The following is a 24,929-nucleotide window of genomic DNA, read 5'->3' on the forward strand; positions in this document are numbered from 1 at the left end:
CTCAACACCCCACCCCTTCCCTCCCCCCTCCACAATATCTCTCTCTCTCACTCTCAGGGGAGATAGTGTTGTTGTTTGTTGTTTTAAGCCTGAGTTTGGTCCCACCACTCTCAGGAGAGAAGAGACACCGAGAGAGCAGAAGTCTGTTATAGCTCGCTGACAGGGACTACATGGGACGGCCCACTCCAGGGAGCATCTGATGGGATTATAACACTCTTTCCAGCTCACTTTTTTTCCCCCCCTCCACTAAGAATAACTCAGTCTGTTGGTGGTGCAGCATCACAGAGGCAACCCTGTGTGTTCAGATGGACCTGATTTTTAAAGACAGAGAATACCTGGGGCCTGTCGTGGAGGAATTTGCCAGCTCGGAGCTCATTCGGAAGAATTCAAGCTTTCCTATTTAGGAGTACGAGGAGAGAAAAAAAGCACACACACTCACGAGCGAAAGAAACGTTTATCTTGGCACGTCTGAGGAACGAGTGAGGAAGTAGTCCCAGATGAGCGCTGACAGCTGACACCATCCTCAATTTCACTTGATTTGATTCGGCCCTGTGCTTTCACTGTCAGTGAGATGATGTGCTAACTCACCCTCTGATTGGTCTCAAACAGACAAGACTTTCTTTGCCTTTTTAGGCTGTTCACATGCACACACACACACACGAACACACACACACATTGAGCTGAACCTTTTTGATTCTTCCTTTTACTACAAAAACAAATGGACATATCCTTAACGGCGGGACCAAAAAGCTGAACGGCAAATTGAGTTTCCAGTTTGATGCACTTTGATCCGTTGATTCTGCACTGACCTGGAAGTGAATCGCTTCTAGCTAATAAGTTTTATCTAATAAATACAGTACAGAGGAGGGCTCAGGAGGCCTGACTCTCGCTGGTGCGTTCACTTTCACTCTCGCTTTCACCAGGTGCAGCTGATGACACTCGTGTTTGGCTGTTTTGCATCTTTGCTCGTTTTACATTTGTCGTTCTTGGACCTGTTTTTCCTGCACCATCTTGTCAGAGGGATCCGTCTCGTACAACTTGTGACCAGACATTTCGGACAGCTTTGCCATCTGATTTATTAGCATGGGGGAGTTCATTTTTCCTACCAAAGCTGCGATTTTGATGCCTCTCTGAACTCAGCCCAGCTCCTTTTTGAACCTGCCAAAAAAATATGATGAACAAAGACTCTCGTTTTCCAAGGAAGATGCACAGCAACTTCTCCACTCGCAGGCACTCGTGCATTGGGTACGTACCCGGTTGTGTGATTGTGATTACAGTGAAGGCAACATAATACATGTCTGCAGATGTTCAGGAAGTTTCGGAAAGCGGATTTCACTTGTTTCTGTGTCTGGCAAGTACTGCCTGTTTTTTTTGTCTCTTACAATACATGAAATATAATCAGCTGATGGGGATTTTTCTAACATTGTGTTTACAGTAGTATCACATTGTGTTGGTGTTCATCGCTGGTGTTATGTGTTTTGTTTATTGTGCAGTTGTCTAGACTACAAAAAGCTATGTAAATTATTAAGTTATTGAAATATGCGAAAGGTCCTGAGTTCAAATCCTGGACGAGCCCCCACTTTGTCATAACCTGGCTCACAGACTATAGCAAATATTGGAAAGATACGTAGTGCAAACGGATACCAAATATTTCTTAAATTAAAGCAAGATAAAGTAAATGATAACTGTAGTTATGTGTAGGTCAGTGGCATCAGTGATGGACATGTGGCTGTGCGAGTGGATGATGTAGGGTGATGGGTCGTGGAGTTGAAACAAACAAAAGTCAGTCACCGGGCCCAGGTGTTCCAGATCAGCTGTTCTGGCACCTTGACAGACAACACATAGTTAACTCACAACCAAGCAGAGTAAACAGCCCGTTTTATAGGCTAATCAATTAATTGTGAAAATAATTAGCAGTTGTTCTTGGATCGCCTGTGGACAAAAGTGGTGTTTCCAACATAACTACCAGAAAATGTCAAAAATAAAATTATCGTCATGCTTTTTTTAACAGTCTTAACCTCTCACTGTAACTTTGCCTGCAAAAATGTAAACACAGGCTAGTTTCATCCAGTTTCAGAGAGAATCAGATTTGTTGGCGGGCATTAAGAATAACTACATAGAAATAGCCTATCCTCTCGCTGATGCTCTCGTTTATTCATGTAGGCCTTATAGAGGCATTGGTGATAAACTGAGACTGTTTCATAACCAGTTAAAAACTCCTTTAGGCACCAAAAGAACACAGTCTGCCAAATGATTCGCTGCGTGCTCTGGTGAAGCCGGTGGGTGCTGCTGTTGGTGCTGTGGTTGGCGCTGCAGGCCTCGGGGGTGGCATGTCGGATCGATGTCTCTGTCCGCTGATGGCCTTCCTTGGGTGTCTGTGGACCCGAGCCAAGCTGTGGCGTCCGTGTCAGGCACGGTACGGCCGTCATGCGGTCCAGGACCTTTGGGTTTCATAAGAGGACTGCAGAAACATCAGCCCGCTGTGGAAAAATTGTCCATGAGAGCTGCAGATGGAGCAGATTTCATCTCTGTTTTCGATCTTGTACACTAGGAAACCAAACAGAGAGGGATAAAATAAATGTGTCAAACGGACTCGGTTCCAAGAGAAAAATCATGGTAACATGCTTCCCTTGTGATGAGACTGATTGCTTTAATTGTTGTTGTAACTTGATACGACTGTGTAATCACCAGGCCGGATACAGGAGAAATATAAAATCTACTACAGCTGTCATGAGATCCCCGCAGGACACGTCATTATGTAAGTTTTATAGAGACTAAAAGCAGATACACACATATAGCCACACACAGCGCTTGAATACACACACACAACTTGAATCTGGAGGCCAAAATGAGTCCGTATGCATCGTGAAAGTTGACTCACAATCACAGATATATCTGCTTTAAATGCTGCACAGATGCATATAAAGAATAACCCTCTTTTTCTTCTTTGCACTGAAAGAAAAAGGGAAAAAAAAAAATCAGAGCTTGCTGTGCGTGTGTTTTTTTTTTTTTCTTTTCTTTTCAGTGCGGTGCGGCAAACTTTACTGAACTCTGGGCATAAGGCATGTGCCTCGCGAGTGTCATCCGAACTCCTCCAGCCGTGAGCCTGTTTGGATCATATGAGGAGATCAAAGTAGGAGATTTTAGACCACAGAAGTGCAGAGGGGAACAGAACAAGCCTCTATTCTCTTTACCTGATTTGTACATCGAGTTTCTGCTGGGAGTTTCAGATCAAAGCAAAGTTCAAAACTTGTTTTTCATTTTCAGCCAGTAAAGACAATGATGCATTTATTGTATGGTGATGAACAGAGATGAGAACTAGAGCCCATGTAGGGGATTCTACCAAGAACCCACTTATATTTCAAGTGACAGAGGCATTCTTTGCTCTCTCTTCTAGAAAGGGTTCTTTGGATGAAAAGGGTTCTTAATTGAACCCTGAAGTCTTACAAAAAATCTTTGATGAACCTTTGGAACCCTTATTTCTAAGCGTGTGTTCTTTATTTATTCAAAATGATCTGGTCACTGAAATAGTTAGCTTTCACTGGTGTTTTTAATGATACTAAATAAAAAAAACACATCAAAAGAACATCTTGAATGAAGAAAAAGGAACAAATATTCATAAAAAGCTGCATATTAAACTGAAAAACAACAGTCTGGATTATGTCCTGGACAACATAACACTAATACTGATATAGACAGATATAGCTGTGATAATTCCCCACACTTTAACAAAAACATCTGCACTTTCTACCCCTTACGTTTCTAATTTCTTTAGTTTCAGTGCATTTGAGGGAATTTATTGAGTGTTTTTATTTTGCGTTATTGTGTGCCGCCTTCCCAACATCCAGACCGACTTCAACCTAAATGGAAGAGCACATAGAGCATGTGACTAGACGAGACAGTTACGTGTTGTATCCATCAGTGCATATCACGCTTGGCGCAAGATATTAAAGACGTAGACGCAAAAGATGTAGCAAGGGAGGGAAGCTGAGGTTTCATTTAACAGCCAGTTAAGAATTGTACTTTTATACTTTGAATAGAATTCAGAGCTTGTACTTTTTATACTTTGAGTAAAATTGAAGTTGAAGTTGAATCAGCACTTTTTATGCAACTATTATCTGTATTTCCACTTGAGCAAAGAAAGTGCGTACTTTTGCCAAACCTGGTGATGGATAAGATGCCACTCATGTGCGTGTGTTTCACAAGTCCTGGTGCTTTATTTAGTTAAGGTAGTAGTTAAATTCTTTTGTAAATAAATCATTCTCCTCGCTCTTATGCAACACACACACACACACACACACACACACAGTGAGACAAAGCAGTCTCTTGTAATCCATGTGTGTCCATCACAACAGAGACAGCTCTTATCCTCACTTGTACTAACAGTACCAGGGCACTATTCATCCCACCACACGCACACACACACAGACGCACATAGACACACACACACAGACACACACACTACTAGTAACCTTCTCAACAATTCTTTTTATGGCTTCTCTGGCTGCAGCATGGGACATTTAAACAACACAGTGTCACTGCATTAAGGCCGGACGAGGCTGGAGAGCTCTCAGCCGGTATCATGAGAAGATAGTTGTTGCTGTGGCGGCGACAGTTTGAGAAGATGCCATTTATCTGAAGCAGAGGATGATGGGAAGAGTGAGGTGAGAGCGAGAGAGACAGACGCAACGGCTGAGCGAGTGGGGAAAAGAGATAATTTAGACAAAGCGGGTGAAGGCACAGACGAGAGGGCGGAGAAGAAGTGATAGAGAGGACGTGGGTTGAGATAGCGCTGCTTTTAGCGTGGAGATAATGACTGGAAGGAGAGAGCGTGGGGGGGTAACCGAATGGAAAGAGTATTAAAAGTGAAAACTGAAGTGGTCAACAAAGAGAAAAGGTGATTAAAAGAATGAGGAGGAAACCCAAAAAAAAAAGTGTCAAGTGAGGCCATCCAACCAAAGGGCAACAGTGTCAATGTCAGAGGTCCCAATATAGCCGCCAGTGCACCCCCCCTCAAACACACACCCAGATTAGTCAATAGGGCCTGTGTGGCTGCTGTGTGCGTCACTGCTGTACTCCATATTTTCAGCATGACTGATTTCCCCAATCGCCTCCAGAGCCTCATTGATTTCTGAGGCTGGCAGCAGCAGCAGGGACAGCACTAACTAACACTGCTGGAATTCAAAACTAACAACTTTACTGTATTAACTCTGAGAGGACGCAGGTGTCTTTACTTTATCCAGAAGTTCAGAGAGACTGGAGCGACGATAACAACAGTAAAATGATGATACTTAAAAGGAAATGTCATTTTAAATGTTCTTTCCGAACTGTGCTATGTCCTGAACAGATTAGATGTGCTGCTACTTAAAGACATCAGACATTGAAGAATCAGGGCATTGAATCATAAGAAATAATTTTATTTGATTTATATGTTCACACATATTCAATAATACAACTTGTCATGTACATATACAGATAAAAACTCTCTGAGGGACTCTCCGGTGCCTAGACATCAAGGTAATTTATTATCATCACACAATCAGAATCATAAAGATTATTATAATTATAGTTATGAATGGTTTCTCTCTATGTGCAAAAAATATGAATATATAAAAACATAAATAAAAGCAGAAACAGACAAACAGCAGTAATATCGGCATTAAAATAGATTAAAGTTTGTTTTAGTTGTACTTCGTTCATGCTACACACACATGCAGTGCAGACAATAAATAAAAATTTGAAAAATATAGGATAAAACAAAGTAAAATACAATAAAGCAATATATACTCTTATTTTCATATATACATATATATTGCTTTATTTTGTTTTATTTTAGTGTATACCCGAGTCCATTAGAAATGAGACAAAAATAAAATATTAAATGAATGGAAAAGAAATAGAAAAGGAAAAAGAAGACAAAAGAAAAAAGAGAAACTATACGATTGCACACGCTTTTATATATACAAGTACAGAAAGTAATTTAATAAAATTAGAATGACTAATTATTAGAGGGCAGTTTACAAAGATAACCCACAAAGGTAACATTGCAGACATAAAAAATAAATGTTTAACACTTTTCTTTAATTGTACTGCTGTTAAGTTTAAAAAATGAGATGGCTAACTGTGCATTTCACATCACTGAACATCTGTCAACTAAACCAAACTGTAACTGAGATGTTTGACACCTGGTTATTTTGAGTGGAATAATTGTGATGACTGTTGCACAGGACTTAATATTTTCATGATCTGTATTCTTTCAAACTGTATACTAATGATGATGATGATTAATCAGAAATTGTCATTTTGACTCACTTTATTATTGATAAATTAATCAATTTCAGGAGAAAATCGTCTCATTTGTTTCAGACCTTGGTGCTGGTTTGTAATGTAGCAGCATCAGGATGAGTGTTCACTGCCACCACTAGAGGGAGAACCCGGATAAGTTTTGCTCAGAGACTGTTTGAAAGCAGTGACCTCCTGCAGACGGGGCAGCTGTTTGATATAGAAAGAAAAAAGACAACGTGGTGGTTTTATTAGATTATAATTCTATTTTAAGACCGCTGGAAAGAGACTAGTTAGACTTTAACAGTGCTGCTGTAGAGAGATGAGACAGATGTCAGTTTGAGCGTTTACATTGATGCAGCAGAATCAACAGTTATTCACCCTTTTTTTCTTTCAAAGTACAGTAGTTTAAGGTTGTCACTTTTATACTATAAATTACGTTAATTCTATACGTTTATTTAATATTGTATATCTGTACTTCATTCATTGAATATTGTATGTTTCCATACTGCTACTTGTGTGTTCTCTGTATTAGAGCTGCAAGGATTAAATTTAGTTGTCAACTATTAAATTAAATGCCATCTATTTTTATAATCTATTTTTTATCAGTTTGAGTAATTTTTTTAAAGAAGAAAAGTCAACATTCTCTGCAGACAAATATTCACATTTAAGAAGCTGAAATCAAAGTATTCCTGATTACAGGCATGGTGCAATGATTTTCTGAGAAATATCCCTTTACATTAATATTAATATGTAGTCTGACCAACTATCGCTGAGCTCTCCTCCAATAATCATTTGATTTTTTTTAAATTAGATTTTTAATTTCATCTTTTAAGGTGTCTTGCAGAATTAACCTTCGGTTTGGCACTTTATGAACGTGTCAGGTCAGCTGATGTTGTCCTCTCCCATACTTTAAATTCCTTTCTGCCTTGGCAACCTCAAACTGTCGCTTTGTGCCAAAATGGAGACTTCATTGTTTTTATTTTATCAACTCATGAAAACTAGAAGCAGGACACTGATGTAGTGCACACAGCTAGCATTATTTACACCTGTTATTACATATACAGCACCCAACATGCACACGCACATTTGTTGTAGCCGACACAGAGTGTGGGTCAAGGTGTACAGTATAAGCAAGGCTGCATTTTTTCGGAGGTGAAACGGTGACGTGGCAGCTCTGACGGAGCATTTCACGGCTCTTGTTTTTCCAACAAACACTTCCCTGCCGAAGGAGTGGCCACCTGCCATCTGGGTGTCCGCACAGACCATCTGATTGTGTGAGTGTGTGTCCATGTCCCTGGACATGTGCATGCATTAGTGAGCTCCCATGTGCGTACGTGCCGGCCTTATTGGGCTCTGTGTGTGTGTGTGTGTGTGTGCATTTTGCATGTGTGCGCACAAGTCTGTCATCCACCCAATCCCCAAATCAGAGGAGCCCCCAAACCCCGCCGTCATGCTAGCAGATGGCAGCCTAATGAATCATGAGGCGACACACTGATAGCCTTTACTACAGTACATGCTGTAACATGACGTTTGACATCACCGAGACTCGGTTAAATATAGGACGCGAGCAGCAGCCACAGGCTCACACCTGGTGCTGCTGCTTTGTTACATCGCACACAGTATTATAGATGACATTTGTACCACGAGGAGATGTCTTTCAGTTTGTTTGCTTTTCTTCCACTCTGTGGTAATTACCTTTAATTTGAAATAATAAACAGAGCGGCTGCTTTTGAAGATATGTAACATGCTGCAATCCTGTACTTCCTGCAAATGATGACTGCTGGATAAAAAAAGTTCTTTGTTCAAGTAAGAAAAGGGAAATTTTTCTTTTTTGTTTTAAAGGAAGCAGTGATTTTGGGGAATAATTCTTCCTGGAGATCCTGTTACTGATTTGGAAAACTGTAGTAGAAATGGCTCGTGTGAATATGCCTGTGTGTGTGTGTGTACTGTTGTGTTTGTGTACCCTTTTCTTCTGCAGCTGTTTTGTTAACCTCTTGAACTCTTCTGTACCCAACAACACAGGGTCCCCCGACAAACTTGCGTCATACTGCCGAGCGTTGTTCACACCAACAGAAAGTTATTTTAAAATCTAACGGAGATCCCAGTTTCCAAAAACAGTAAACATGCTTAATTTCGGATGATGATTTGGTTGTGATTTTTATTATTTCCTTCATTGACATCAAAAAAGGCAGTCAAAGTGTTTAACAGATGGGTAATGACAAAAAAATAAATAAATAAATACAAATCTAAAACCACAAACTAAAAGCCAACACCAGCAGGTACAAATAAAATTAGAATGGTAAAAACTACATCCAGTTAAAAAAAATAGAAATACAACAAACTGATCAATGATAATAATGATATATATATGTACACATACACATAACATACATGCACAAATGTAGACACATAAAAATACCTCAGTAAATACTTGACCTGGAAGCTCCCTGGTCCATTTTCAGTTATTATATTTTTATTAGTTGCTCATAAGAGGCTGTTTCTCGTACCGCTGTGAACCAATAAAGTGGGGTTTTCCCTCTAGAATATTTACTTTTCTTGTAATGATGCATCAACTTTTTCAGATTGATTTACTCAGGCTTTGTGAAGCTTTTTTCAAACACTAGTTTCAAAATGGTAGAATGACAGGAAAGCAGCACACACTGCTAACAACTGCATGTTTGGGTTAAAGCAATATATATATATTTTTTATTATTATTTAAACCATGCACTTCTATAATATGCTTCTGTGATATAAGGTCTGGGAGAAGCAGGTGTAAAATTGTAAGCATGGTGGCTGTTTTTAATTTGTTATTATGAGGTATTTTAACTTTTGAGAAATGACAGGCTGTTTCTAAACTGCTCATCAGTTCTCTGTTAGAGGAAACTGAGAATTTTATGCCTCCAACTCCTGCTCATTCTCCAGTTAATTCACTTTTAATTTGATCAGTTAATATTTTCTGTTTTGTTTGCATTATTTAACTGCTTTTTCTTCTCATAATCCAAAATCAAAGGCAGAAAAAACTGTAACATTTCTGCAGATAAAATGCCTAAAAACCCTAGACATATGTTATATTTTTTGTCTAGATATGTACTTAAATTATCCCAAATAAGTCCTTAATTTATTTAAGGTAATGGTGCATTTCCTACTAGCTGCTAGTTGCTATATTTTTTTTTCAAATCTCTTTATTAATATTTGCACAGAAATCAAAATAGCATGCAATTAAACCTAATACTAATAGTCTCTAATGGTCTTTGATTGTCTCTTACAAACCCTGTTACAACATGCTCCTGCTCACTCGTGCCAGTTGTCCATCCTTCTCTACAAAGGAGGGTCCAGTATCCCCACCCGTCTACCCAAGAAGCACATCCACACATGCACGCATACGAGGGAGAAAATAGCAGTACTTAATTGATGGGAAGAGTAAAGTTTAGATAAAATAATAAGAGGGAGAAGAAGAAAAGAAAAAGTAATAAAATGAAATCTGAAGTTGCAACAGTTTCCATGAAAACACAGGACACGTCGGATAATACATCACCTCGTCCGTGAACATAATTTCTGCCTGAGTCAGACAGATTTTGGAGAAAAGATCAAACTCATCAAACTGTCTTTTGTTATGTTTTAACGTCAGAGAGACCCCTAGTGTTAGATCTTACATATTGTGCGTTTAGTGCTGCCTTAAATGTCAAAAACCTTCAATATAAAATAAAACTCAAAGCCAGGTTAAGGAAGCCAGTCAGTCCCTCCTGATTATGCTATTACAGTATTTTTATTGTACATTTTCTGGTACAGTGCTCTCATTCAAACATGATTGGTTCTCAGTGGCCAATATGACGGTGGAAATTAGTCAGTGTCAGCGAGCTTTACAAACAAACCACAAACAGACAGTATGTCCACTGACAGGCAACAACGCCGACACACAGCGCTGCTCGCCGACTTCAAAACAGCTCGTTATCCAGGAATGCTAGCCATGCCTCCATGCAGCCAGCACATGATGTCATGAGGCCCCTTTGCAAATAATGGACTATTAAGCCCACAAGTGAGAGGTCAGCCAAAAATTTATGATGCCTTGCTTTTTTTTTTTTTTTTTTTTAGTTTATAGAGATTACCTCGCCACGTCGACTCGTCCTCGGCGTCCGGCGCTTTAGAGCATGACCATCCCGAGGCGAGATGAGAAGATACTGAGCAGGACTAAACATTTCACGTCTGTCTTTCTTCAAACATCCACTCTCTTCCACCACGATGACGCAGATACATTGAACACTGTGAAGTCCTCTGGTGTACAGCCAATGAGTGTGTGTGTGTGTGTGTGTATGAGAGTGTGTGTCGGTGCATGTGTGTGCATGTCCTCTGTAGATAACAAGGATAAAACTCTTGAACTGTGTTGTTTAAGCACTTTATTCAGCCCCACTTTATTTTACAGTACACTAACAAGAAGAAACAAGTCGTATTTTGTATCAAATTAGACAAAAAATAGAAATAATGTGTTCTTTATTGAACAGAAGTTTTACCTTACATCTGATAAAATGTCACAAGCCATAATTTGTATCGAATTATACATAATATGTTCTTTATAAGACAGTATTACACCCTTTATGAGGCCATTATTAGACTTTCTTAGAGAGTAATTAAGGACACATTACAACAGAACTGTACTGTAAACTAAAGTTTATTATTTCCCACTGTTGGACCCTTATTATTCTTTCATTTCATGACAATAGAAATGTACAGTAAACTAAAAAGTCTAATGAGGATCTAAATGTGGAAAATATGACACTTCAGTTTAGCATAGAGTTCTATTGTCATGTGATCCTAATTACTAGGGGTGTAATGGTACACTGGGCTGGATCGATATATTGATTATATTGAACGCTCAACAGAGTTTGTGGCAGGGGCAGGACCTTTCTGTGCCGAGTTTGCATGTTCTCCTCGTGTCCGCGGTGGTTCTCTCCGGGTTCTCCGGCTTCCTCCCACAGTCCAAAGCCTTGCAGCATAATAAGTCAATTGGTGACTCTAAATTGCCCGTAGGTGTGAATGTGAGCGTGTGTGGTTGGTTGTCTGTCTGCGTCAGCCCTGAGATGAACCGGCGACTTGTCCAGGGTGAACCCCGCCTCTCGCCCAAAGTCAGCTGGGATAGACTCCAGCCCCACCATGACCCCTCAGGGATAAACAGTTACAGACAATGGATGAATGTGTTAAAGACCCCTGAACTGAATCGAATGAAATCGTATCGTGGCAGACTTTGTGATAAGAGCAAATATTTTCTAATTGTCCAAAGAATCCATATAATATCATGTGGTGATGAAACTTGTGGTTTACACCTAATAAAGTCTAATAAGGGTCTAATAAAGGGTGTAATACTGTTGAATAAAGAACACATTATTTCTAGTTTTTGTTTAATTTAATGCAAAGTTTAGCTTCTTAGGTCTTATTAGTGTTCTGTAAAATAAAGTGTGACCCTTTATTCTTCTAACTGCACATGAAAACAATTTTCTTGTCATGAAAATGTGTCCAAAGTTCATGCTCACAACAACATCCTCTCACTGGATTTGCATCAGGACGCTGGAGATAAATTTTTAAGTTTTACGAGTCCAGAGTCAGATCACATGTCAGCGTTTGTACAGTATTTATTCAGAAAAGATAAGTGTAAATACAGAGCCAGGAAACTAAACAAATGGAAATACTTCATAGTGAAAGTATTCAGTATATCAGATTTGACTTGCTGAGTTTTTTTTTATTATTAAACTATGAGGGTCCTGATCACGATTCTGTTCCTGCAGAACCCAAATAGCTTTCATTTAACTCATTGAAGTCGTGTGATTGGATTTATAAACTGTTGCAGTTGAATTCAGGCTGCATAAGACCCATAATACACAGCTGTATTGTATGTCTGCTCAGTTTGCGGTTTTTATTGGCCCTTTTTGTGCGTGCACTTCTTCAGATTTCCTTAAATGGCAGTATTTCTGGAGTGCCACAGACACAGAACCTTTGTGTTATATTGAAGGATTATATTAAATACTTTTAAAGAGCAAAATGCCACAGTTATAAGCTGTCTGTGCTGTATGGCGCAACCAACGTAAATATAAAGTTGAAAATTAATGCCACAGCATATGAAAAAAATATAAGCCAACTTTTTCACATATGTAGGTAATGGAGCAGTGGTCATGATGCATTTTGAACTCTCTGGCCTTTATAAAGGGGTCTGGTTCATGTTAAAGTTACCTATTGAGCCTCTATTACCAGTCATGTTTTCTTGCTTTTTCTTTTCCATTCTCACCTATTGTTTGTCTCTCTGCTCAACATTTGTAAAGTTCATGCTGATGAGCTCATGCAATCGAATGATTTGCCAATTTAATTGAACCGTATTGTACTGCAGAACGTAGCTTGAAGCGCACATCCATTTATGGAGATGCTTTTTGTGTGTAGGATGTGGCCGGATAGCGAGTGACTGGCCATCATGCCCCGCTGCGCCTGCCAAGCTTTCCAGAACACAAGGCGTGTAATGCGGTTTACAACGGTGGGAAATTTTCCGCTTCAAATTCAAAGTGATTTTTGAAACAGCGGGTTCTTCTGTTCAGACAGAAGTAAACAAAAGTTTCTCATTTATATCTAACAACAGTTTTGCTGAAACAACAACTAATCGGCAGATTTTATCAGCTGAGGTTAGCCAGCCTATTAAACTTTAAGCAGCGTTAGCTCCATGCGCTAGTTTAAAACACTTTCTTCAGCTTTTTAGTGTTTACTGCCAGCTTGTTTTAAATTAACACCTATGGTTGATGGTTACATACAGGATAATCAAGCTAAAAGACTGTATGTGTCTCTGTAGTGATCGATTATTTCCTCAGTTACTGGCCCGTGAGAGTTGATATCTGGAAGCAACAAGCGCTCAAACATAAAGTGACACGAAGCAGAGCTCAGTTCACCAGTGTTACAAAGTTTAATGACGCATACAGGAATATACATAAATAAACAACGTACGTAAAACCTGAGATAAGAAAGAAGAACACGGAAACAAGGATGTGGTCATTAGATGTCACGATTGGTTACAAAACAAATGGGATGAGTGGGGGTAAGAACAGCTTGTGCGGACATGAGTAAAGGTCGGACAGAGGTTATCTTCAGGGTTCAGGGTGCCAGGAGAATCAAATGTAAAAGGGACAAAAAAATGTATTTCACCACAGTCTCAGGGGCAGTCAAAAAAAAAAAGTCCTATTGGAATGAAACCCTGTTTGTCTGTTTTGATGAAAACAAACACCCATTGCTCCAAAGGGCCAATGCTGCGAAAATAACCCCAACTCTAATATCTAATAACTGATGTTAAACATGTTTGATTTTGCAACAACAGTCAAGACGACAAACAAAACACCACATCTAGCAACACGGTTGATTGTCTGCGACAGTAAGATGGTTTGTAATGTCATTTGGTGTAAGGCCAGAAAGATTACCTAATAAAAGCAACACCCCAGTTGATTTTGCACCATCGACATGGCCAGCAGTCCCAGAACTAACGACTGCAGGGAGAACATACGAGTTATTAAGGGTGGGATTAGGGCCATTTTTGGAGCAAGTGGTGTTTGTTTTCAAGATTATGGGTTGTCAGACAAATGGAGCATTTTTTGGACTACTGTCTTAGGTAAAACTTTTGTATCCTCACTATTTGATGATCCATATAGGACATAAAAATAAAGGAATATTAGTTCTTGTATCACAGTGAGAGCTAGATAGTCATATTTTTTTAAGTATGATAAAAAATCTGAGATCAGACTTTTTTAAATTCCTAAGTACCCCCGTTTTGCATCTTAGCATTTTGTTTGTATTTCCAAACACTATATTTTCACTTTTAATGTTACAAGAGAAACTGTTAGGATGAGGACACACTAATGATGATTAGCAAATGTACAGTAGCCCTGTCTCTTGTGTAGCATTCAGGGCTGGTGTTATTCAGATGTAAACTTCCCCAAACACAATAAGAAACAGGACACAGCTGCTAATGTTAGCCTAAACTCTAACAGCAGGAACAGCTTCCACACAGCTGCTCCTGAATACTACACAGGTTATAGTATGCTTGTCACAAGAGAGCTTTTTTAATGTAATGTGCAAACCTACAAACTCATCAAAATCAAAATCAAAAGAGTTTCTTGACTTTGGAAGTAACACTTGGTTAATACTGTACATAGTAAGTTAGTTGTCCAGGCATGCTGACAAACCAAAGACTGTTCTGTGTAGTCCCACCCTACTGCCAGTTTACACTGTATGCAGCATGTTTGTACACCTGCTGCGCAGCATACACAGTAACCAGATTACATTAATTAGAGTAGCGGATTGTGTGTATTTATGCCAGATATGAAAGCAACATGTTGCAGCCTGCAGCAAATGCAGAATAGAGTCATATTTTTGCTTTGTGCTGCAAACCTGCTGCAGCACGCAAAATAATGTAAACTGATATAAAATTGCTTTAGCATAATGTCCTACATATTATTTGATTATTTTTAATCACACGTTTGTATTTTTCCTAGCCAAAAATAAATGTGGATATGGGCCGTTCGTGTATTATTTTCTGGTAGTAGTGGTTGAAAATATTATAATAACATAACTGTTGTTCACTCAGTCGAATTGGGTGCGTGGTATCATTCACCTTTTGTCGGCCAAGACTTTTGGATTCAAGTTGTCCCCCGTTCGTACTGCTTAGTAACCACCCACAAAGAAATGGACGAGGAGAGACTCATTGTCGAGGTGGAGAAACATAAAGAGCTCCATCGTTTCCTCTCTTCAACAGTTGGTGGGCACATAAACAGAGTTGGTTCTGTGTGTTCTGAAGGAAGTCGGTGTAAAATGACATGCAGGTTGACGTGCTGCATGAGACATGCTGCATACATATTGCTGCTGTGCTACATGCACTGGGCTGTGATTGGCTAGCACTCGTTGCCTCGATAACATGTCCATGTTATCGCCTGTAAGCCTTTATAACGTTGTCTTTTCCTAAACCTACCCAAATACTTTTCCTGTCTAAACCTAATCAAACTGCAACTGAAAATGGAAAAAATTAAAAACAAAAACAGGAAATAGAAAGTCAGCTAAGTCTAAAATATGCTGACAGCGACATTTAGCTTCACATGGGACGTGAAACCCAGATTCCTTGGTGTGTTTGATCCATTCATCCACCGCAACCTCTTTTCTAAACTTCTCCCAGCTGCCAATATTTATACTCATGCTCACAGCCAATCACAGCACAATAGTAGTAACCAATCACAGCACAGTAGGGCGGGACAAGGCAGAACAGTCTTGGGGAAAAGAAATAAAGCTGCAGCTTATGTTACAGCAGATAAACACAGCATTTAATCCACTCTTTACACTTTCTTGTATTTTGTTTTTGGCAAGTGTAATAAAACACACCACCCATCAAACTATTTAAATGTCGAGTATCCCTTCAATTACAGCCTCATACACGGCGAGGGGGAGGGGTTTAGCAAAGGCCAAAAGGTCAAAATTGGTATTCAGACCTAATGCTGTATCACAAATATATACTAATTGTCACTAAGACTTGGCAACACCAAGGCAACTGCTGCTGGCTGTCAAAAAATCTGATCATGCTCCCCCTAGTAATTAAAATTTACTTTCACACACACACACACACACACACACACACACACACACACACACAGCTCGTCCTGATGAAATTTTACAAACTCTTCTTCTCCGATCTAAAAAATCTACAGCTAGGCTTAAGCTGACTCTGGGAACATCGCCTGTAGATTCATGGTCCCGGTCTCATTTTACTGATCTCTTGTCAAATATTTCCTGTTTAAGTTTTCACATGAAGCCTACAGAAGGTCGACCAGCTTAGGTTTCATATTTACTTTTCACATTTCTGCTCTTCAAAAATACACTGCCCCCGGCCGTGGGTGACCTTGCATGCTCGTGCCTAAGCCTGTGCGTGAGTACATACTGTATAACGTGTGTGTGTATGTGTGTGAGTGTTTGTTTGTACATGTTCTTCGTTCTCAGCAAGCTGTGTCCCAAGAGCTACTTACTATAATACCCTATCATACTCATCCTGTCATCAATCTCTTTACCTAACATACACACACACATGAACACACACTCCATCTGGAAAGGATAATGGCACTGTGGCCAAAGGGAGAGTGCTGTCCTGTGATTGTATTAGGATTCTGTGTGTGTGTGTGTGTGTGTGTGTGTGTGTGTGTGTGTGTGTGTGTAGGGTTGGGTAATTTGAACCATTGCCGTATGGATAATGGTACTTTTTTCTGTACTTTACTCTCTCTCTCTAACAACAAAAATGTCAAAAAAAGAAGTCTAAACATTTCAAATTTCAACACTTATTTTGAAAATTTTCTTCCCCTCAATATAAAATCCCTCCCTGCCTCCTTCTACCCTCCCAAACCCATCCAACCTCCAACCTGTCAGCCTGTCAGTCTGTCACCAGGACATTATACCATGTTGTTTGTGTTGAAGAGGAAGCACATGTGCTATCTTTCCTATTATGTTGTTGTTTTGGTTACCACCGCTGTGCTTGCATACTGTAAAATTTCCCTGTCAATAGGGTGCAACTCATGAATAGTGGCTTCATACTAAGGTTGCAGTCACATAAATAAATCTCACACACTGTTTTAGCTTACTAAATACCACATTGATAGGGAATTTTGGATGCAGCAAGTGACCGAGTGTTGGCTAACGCTAGTGAAAAGCTAAGCTAATCAAGGCAGTGAAAAAAAATAAAGTTTTGTTGTGAATGCAGGTTTAAGTTAAACTTTTTAGGCGCTAGCTGCAGGCGTGCTCACATTAGCGACAACTTCTACAGGGGGTTTGGCTGTCAGTCTATGAAAAACAGTGTACTCTTTAGCTTTTACACTGTTGTAGCGTACAAAATATTATGGTGGTAAGAACGCAGCCAGGGGCTGAGTGTTAGCTAACTCAGAAAATGCTAAGCTAACATCAACCAAGACAGTGAAAAAAGCTCAGTTATGTCAAAAGAAAATTTCTCCAACTAGCTCATTAATTATCTGAAGGTGTCGATGAAGTTGTCGATACCTCACTTAAATTTTGTCGCTCATGGAGGGTTTAGTTAAACTTTAAGCTGCAGGTGTGCTAACTATAGCTGCAGCTGCTGGAGGGCATTTGGCTTACAGGCTATGAACAATGGTTTACTGTATTTTGTGTTTGGTTACCCAGAATTGCGTTTCACATTACAGATAGTGCAGCGAGTTTTGTCCGTGGCAAGTTTTAAAAAGTGTAACCACATTTACAAGTGCTTTCGGCTCACTATTGCTCTGTCACTCTGTACTCTCTGTTAGGCTATTTTTGCACCCACATGTGCTCCTAGGATACTGAAATCTGGCACCGATTAATTTAAAGGTAGAATCAGGATTTGTCTGACCTGTTAGTAAACACACCAGAAAGGCAGTTGATTCTTGGGTCTCATTCCCAGATGTTTTGGGCTGCTAAAGTATCCAGAGCACAGCAAATTAATGATAAAATAAAGAAACACAGACAGAGGACAGAGTCTCTGCAGATACAACCACCACCACACTACTGGGTCATACGTGATTGAAATGGATTATGTTTGTATGAGTCTATATATTGCTTTTGTTGGAAAATGTTGTATATCATGCCTTTAACGTGAATTGGTACTCTGCAGTACAAATATAATTCAGTCGGTACCCTTAAAAGTTTGGCACCCAACCCTGTGTGTGTGTGTGTGTGTGTGTGTGTGTGTGTGTGTGAGTAGGAAGGGGTTAAAGTGGCTAAAACATTTGGGGAAGGCAGGAACCATGCTGGCTCTGCTCCCGCCCCCTTTCTCAGCTCTGACCTCACTCTGAAACTTGTTCCCCCTTGTGTGTGATGCACACACACACACACACACACACACACTCAGACACTTGCTCGGTCACATGCCTACACACACACACGCAAGCTTGCTCACCGACGCACACACTCACACACACTTCGCACAGATCTCTGTGAATTCTGTGGGGCGCTCAGACAAGAAAAAAAAAACACACACACATAGAGCTCAGGGCTTCTGTGACCGACTGGAGCAGGAGAGCAAGTTTGCCCAGGGAGAGGAAAGGTCTCTGTTTGCTCTGTGATTAAAGGTGTAGCAGCCAGAGGGGAGAGGAGGAAGCAGAGAGAGAGAGAGGGAGAAACAGAAGAAGAGCAAGAGAGAGCGAGAGAAGGAGAGAGAGAGAGAGAGAGGGAGAGGGGGAAGAGGGCAGCAGTGTTGCGCCACATTTAGACCCAGAGCAAAGACGAGATGTACATGGGGGACCGATTAATGGAGCTCTGCTGAGAGTGATGAAAAGCTTTCTCTACAGCCTGCAAGGCAGACAGACAGACAGACAGACAGGCAGCTGGCAGCGTGCACAAGGAATCCAGGTGCTCAGCAAGGCACAAATTTATTCAAATCATCCAAAGAAAAAGCAGATTTTCATCAGCATACGGTAGCATGGATTGCATAATTGCTCCGCGCTGGAGCCACCGGTGGTCCTAGAGCTGGTGTCCACTCCTGCCAGAGGTAATGAGAACTCCTGGGAAGACGTGGAGAGCCGGACAGCCCGACAGAGCGAGACAGACGACGAGGAAGCGGGCCGGGTTTGACAGGGATGAGAGCAGCCACAAGCTGAGGAGAACCAAGAGAGGGCGAGCAGCAGCAGCAGCAGCAGCAGCAGCAGCAGCAGCAGTGGAGCGGCCGAGAAGAGGAGGGTGAGGACGAGTTAAAACAGAGAGAGTAGACTAAAAGAAAAGATGAGTGTGCCGACGAACTGTGGGTTCTGTTACTCAGTGGAGCGGAGTATCACTGTGAGGAGTGGGAACATATGGGGATCACCGTGCGCTGTCAACAGGCCTATTGACATCATACAGAAACGCAGGCGGTAATTAAGAGCTATCTCATTTACTCTTACTCAGTCCTTTTCTTTCTGTGCTTCTCAGTGTCTTCTTTTATCTGTCACACACACCCACACACACATGTAAAATTATGCAGATATATAATGCTGAAGTAAAGTTAGGAGCATGTTTCTGTTGGCAAAAAGGCCTTTCCTTTAAAAATAATTTCAGTAGATTTGACTTAAAGTACCAGGAATACATTTATGACTCATGCAGCTGTCAATGACAATTTCTTACACAAGTTTGAAATGAAACACAAATAATGGAGATTCTACAGAATGCTACAGAACGCAGGATCTGCTACACTGTGGTCTGAGCCTTTTTGAGCATGTGAGCACCTTTTATAACTGAGTATTTGAAATCTGCAGGTTCCAGCTTTGTGCAGCATCAGTGACAGTTTCCTTTATCGGTATTAATTTAAGCAGAAACATGGAGATTCTACAGCAAAGTATTTTTAAACAGTGAACAACATTTATAACTGAGCATCTGGAATTTGTAGCCTGCATGCAGTCTTTTATCAGCTGCATGGTTCTGCTTGCAAAAAGGCATTTTCTTTACACTTTTATTAGCAGCTTTGACTTCAAGTACCTGGAATAAAGAATCACATGTGCATCAAGAACAATTAAAACAGAAAAATGGAGATGGAGATTTTACAGCTACCTCTGAAGTCTTTTTGAGCATGTGATGCATGCAGTCTTTAATCAGCTGCAAGGTTCTATTGACAAAAAGGCATTTTCCTTTTAATAAGAAAAACAAAAGGTTTTTTTTTTTTTTTTGAAGTAGCTTTGACTTTTAGACCTGGAAAAGATATCTCACTTGTGCAGCTCCAGTGACAGTTTTGTAACAGAAAAAAGGAGATCCTGCAGTTGCATCTTAAGTCTTTTTGAGCATGTGAGCATCTTTTATAACTGATTGTCTCTGGCCTGCATGCAGTCTTTTATCAGCTGCAATATTTACAAAAAACATTCTTTTTTCCTTATCAGTTGTTATGGGTTCATATCTGCATCTCCCAAAATATTTTTCTATCGTATTTCCTCTTGACCACTTGTGTCGTCTCCTCTTTTGTTAGATTAGGCACTGCTCCAGGGAGTGATTCTTTTTTTTTTTTTTTTTTTTTGTTATACAACAGACACACACACACACACACACACACAAGACACAGACTCAATACAAGCGTGTGAAAATGATAAGGCGGCTTTTGGATAATTTGAATTTTAGATAGTATCTGGTTTAAAAAAACAGACCTCAGTGGAACTTTGGATTATTCACTTTGTTCTGCCATAAACACCGCTGCCAAATCACATCCGTGGCTAAAGACAAACTAACTGTGGTCATACTATATTATGTGGCTCAGCCAAGACTTGAAAATGAGGTGACAAGCTGCACAGATGTCTAACAGTAATTTTAAGTGAGTGTGTGAGATAAAAAATACAGGCAATTGTACAGAATCTGCAGCTGACTTTTTATTAACTTGCTGCAAAACTCTTTAAAAGGCAGTTAAGTTTAACAAAACATTTATCAGATTTATGACATTAACTTGAATCAACTTTTCACAAATCGGGGGGGTCAAATATATGCTGTGTTTTTTTTAAATGTAACCAGTGGGGTTACTGAATCCAGAGACATTGACTTTTCATGATGGTCTAATTAACTTATTGATTTTTGCTGCAGCTTTAACCCCCAGTCAGTTTGTTAAGTCTCTGAGCAGCGACTGTAGGACTTTTCCCTACACTGTCACGGCATGTGAAAGCACCACATGTATACACACCCATGAAGTGTGTGCGTGTGTGTGAAGATGTACTGTACACACATCCTGCACATTAATATATGAGAAATCCTGTGTGTTCTCTGCATAATGCACACTGTAAAAATCATTCAGAAATCTAGTGGAATCAACTAAACTTTTGTCGTTAACTTAACATAAATATACAAGTTTTATTTATTCAAGTTAATTAAGCTTAGAATTTGTAGTATTTACATTTCTAGTATTTACTTTCAGAAATGAGCAGCATATTCGCAGACTTACCAGCATGCATTATGTAAGGGTTTAAAACTCTCCTGAGACCCGTCTTTTTTATAAATTAAGAAAATGCATGATGGAAAATTGTGTCTCTTAAACTCTTTAATGTTTTCTCACATATAACTAAATTAATATCAAGTTTATTTGACTAGAAAAGTTTATTTGCTTGATTCATTACAAAATTATCTCAACTTGCCTTTTCACATTCAGTCAAGTTAAACTTTTAAGGCAGCCCAACACTAACTTTTTTAAGTTAAAACTGTTTATTTTTACAGTGCACAGGCTTTTTCCCATTAAAGCTTTTCTGTGCTTCGTGCAGCTCTAATGCCAGCGTCCTTTACACAAATATTCTCACAGGAAAAGTTCACCATAAGTTTTGTATCTTCACATATAATCCTCAGTACCAGTGGGGAGGCTGTGGAGGGGGTCTCAGAGATAAAGTCGTGTTTACGTTTCGGTCTTCTGTCGTCTCTCTCAGCCAGGACCCTTGTTTATCAGATGTAATGCAGAACATTTGTGAGCATGGAGGGGGGTTTAAAGGGCAGTTGTCCTTTTAATTTAATTCCCCCTCAAGACCCATGCCAAGAAATGAAATTGAAAATTTCAGGGGTGATGCAGAGTATGGAAATGTTGGACTGCTTATCACACTTCTGCTCAGATTACTTCCACCTGTGGATCTGAAAACCAGCCCAGAAATCCTCTGCCTGCTTTAATTGCAGTTTTAAGAGCAGCAGCCGTTGTTGAAGATGATTGATTAATCTACCCAAAGAGGGGAGTCACAGACTGGGAGGAGGAGGAGGCAGGGACGGCGGTGCTTTATTTGGACTGAGGTATCGATCTTCTAGGGTACACTGTGGATTTTGATGGAAGAGCAGACTCTGTTAGAGCCAGAGACACCACCACCATTTTATTCTCTGGAGGAAAAACAAGTAGGAGCGCAGGGGGGCGATTATCAGCCTTGTCACTGCCCATTTTGGGAATCTATTAATAACACATATTTAAGAAGTCAACTCTTTTAAAGTAGAAGTGATATTCATGAGTATATAATGACTAGACAGTAATCGTATATGGTGTTTAAATGATAAATCTTTAAGACTGGCTTGCGACAACAAGGATTTATTTTTAAACTTGATTAAATCACGGTTTAACTTCAAATTATTTTGCACCAAATTTTCAAACTATCTTAAAAGTAGGACAATTACATTTAAACCTCTCTTTAAAGCTCAGTTTAGTTGTTATTCTTAATTAATCTGTTGCAAATTTGAAACTTTAAAACTTTAAACTGTGAGGCAGTATCAACTTTTAACCTACACTTGAGGTTTAACTTGGGCTGTCCTTTTGAGATGGACTGAGTAGAATAAATAACTTCCTTAATTTCCTTCCTTCTTTAACTTCGAGGAAGCAGTGTAACAGTTTAATTTTTTAGCAGTCAGATTTCTTTTTTTATTTATTTATTTACTTTAATTTAGCTAAGTGAGTATTTCCATGTTGATTAAACTGTATTTAATTTAAATTTATATCAACAAAACTGGATTCAATAAACAGATTAATTAGTTTGTGCAACAGAGGTTTGTTTAATTTTCTAATCTGGATTTACTCATTTTAAACCTGGTTTTGCTAAACTCTTAGAACTAATCTGAGACTAAATGAATCTTTCTTGGTGCAGACTAGTTTCTGAAATGTTTTAGCATCTTCCTCTCTCTCTCTCTCTCTCTCCTCTCTACCTTTCCTTCTTTCTTTTTCTCTTTCTTCCTTGACCAGGGCATCTTGTAGAGCACAGTGCCAGTAATACATTGGCATTCAGAGACCTGATATAGGCCCTCAGACAGAGATCTTTTTGAATACAATATACTCCTCACGAAGGTATGAGAAAATCTGACAGGACGAACCTGCAGGGGTAGGAAGGATATAAATCTGCAGCTTTTGACATCAAACCCAGAGCTTCTCATGTGCCTTTGGTTGGTGATTTAAAGCCCAATTATCTCAGTTAACCGCCGAAGACAACAGCCAGATAACAGTAGCCCTTTCTCCTTAGATGGATATGTGGCGAGGGGATGCATGTTTTTACGCGTCTGTGAGCGCAACAGATACCATACAAATTGAAGTGTTGAATACATCTGCTCTCGAGACACAGAATACTACTAAGATAAGAAGCGACGGCTTATTTTACCCCAGTGGCAGTTATTGGTTTCTGCTTTCAACTTTCAGCTGTAAAGGTACAGTAACACCTGCTTTTCCTTAAACGGGACAGATAAGAGGATTCCCTCTGAAAACCTGGGACATTAGCAGCTTTATTGGCTTTGATGTGTTCTGCTGCATTCATTTATCCTTTGATTTCTGTTTTATGAACCTGAAATTGGCTTTGGGCTATAAAAGCAGTCTGTAAGGCACATTTAATTTGACTGTATCTGCCAGCTCAGAACAACATGATGGAACTTTTTTAGCCACACTAGCAGCGCAGCTCGAGGGCGTCGGCCCACCATTTTGGTCCAGGCTGAAATATCTGAACAATTAACATCTACATCAACTAACGTCATGATCCCCACAGGATCTATCCCAAAACAGAGGAGTAATAGAGCCAGACGTAAGGGGAAAATGAGAGGTGGAAGATTTTTTTTTTATTTTGCATTTTGAGAATAAAGTTGAAATGTTTAGAATAAAGCTGAAATACAGTTTCAGATTCTTTCTCGTCATGTTTTTTTTCCAACTTTACCTTAGCATTACAACTTACTTACTAAGATTTTGACTTTATATTCAAAATGATTTTTTTTCTTCCCCTCTTTTTTTGCTCAATGTTGCCTCAATATTCCACTGCACTCCCAATGACTCCCTCCCGTATGAACTCTGGTGATCCCTTAATTACCATTAGGTCTAAATTATAATTTGTCTGATACTGTGGTTTATTAAAACTAATGACATTCTCATCTGTCTCAGCTATGCTGTGTGTTTAGTGCTAATTAGCAAGTGTTAACCTGCTATCATGATAAACTAAGATGGTGAACATGATAAACATTGTACCTGCTAAACATCAGCATGTTAAGATTGTTATTGTGAACATATTAGCATACTACCATTAGCACTTAGCTGACAGCACTGCTGTGCCTACGTACAGTCTCACCGAACTGCCAGCGGGGGTTTAAACCCGCTATATATCTTACATATATATGTATATGTATATATTAGTAATTTTAGTCTAAAGTTTTTTCATTCAAGCCCAAAGTCAAGTCCAGAGTCAAGACAGGCAAGTCTTGATTCAAGTCCAAAGTCCTAAACTTTGAGTTTTGAGTCCTAAAAAAGTCATAATGTGAGAATGTTTTTTCCAGCCTCATTGATTGTAAAAGTTACTTAATTGTTAAGCAGGAGTGAGCTAAGCATTAGCTCATAATCCATGTTAATGTCAGCTTTGACTTACCGTTCTGTGTGCAACTTCAAGTTGTTTTGTCTCCGTCTGTAATTTTTGACTCACAGGTTTTGCATAGGCGTGCTGAAGTCTGTTTTTTTTCTTGACCACCTCATAGATTTTGCAAATGAACAAAATTATGTTTGGTATCATTTTTTTAGGTGAACATCACATTAGTTCTTCATGGTTCTCTCCTGCAGCTTGATTGTGAGGAATTAATCGTCAACTTGCTGAGAATGAAGTGCGTTAAAGTTAGTTGATTCAGGAAATGAACTGAGTCATAGCATAGTACTTTTTTATATAAAAAACTTTTTAATCTTTTG

The 24,929-nt window shown here is 39.5% G+C and overlaps 1 protein-coding gene across 7 annotated transcripts in view; it reads left to right on the forward strand.

Moving 5' to 3' along the window:
• pde4ca (phosphodiesterase 4C, cAMP-specific a) overlaps window positions 1-24,929 on the forward strand; it is a 76,509-nt gene that overhangs the window by 17,798 nt on the left and 33,782 nt on the right. For 2 of the 7 annotated variants that reach the window (XM_084731783.1, XM_084731784.1), the window contains exon 1: window positions 18,866-19,173. The exons of 3 other annotated variants lie outside the window; for them this stretch is intronic. In XM_084731783.1, coding sequence (XP_084587909.1) covers window positions 19,046-19,173 — 128 coding nt within the window. In that variant the 5' untranslated portion in view covers window positions 18,866-19,045. Of the gene's footprint in view, window positions 1-69; window positions 1,246-18,483; window positions 19,174-24,929 lie in introns of those variants that run through there. 2 more of the 7 variants (XM_084731785.1, XM_084731782.1) reach the window with 2 other exon arrangements.

Source organism: Lutjanus erythropterus, chromosome 12 (assembly GCF_056507025.1).
Source record: "Lutjanus erythropterus isolate fLutEry1 chromosome 12, fLutEry1.hap2, whole genome shotgun sequence".
Lineage (NCBI taxonomy): Eukaryota > Metazoa > Chordata > Actinopteri > Lutjaniformes > Lutjanidae > Lutjanus > Lutjanus erythropterus.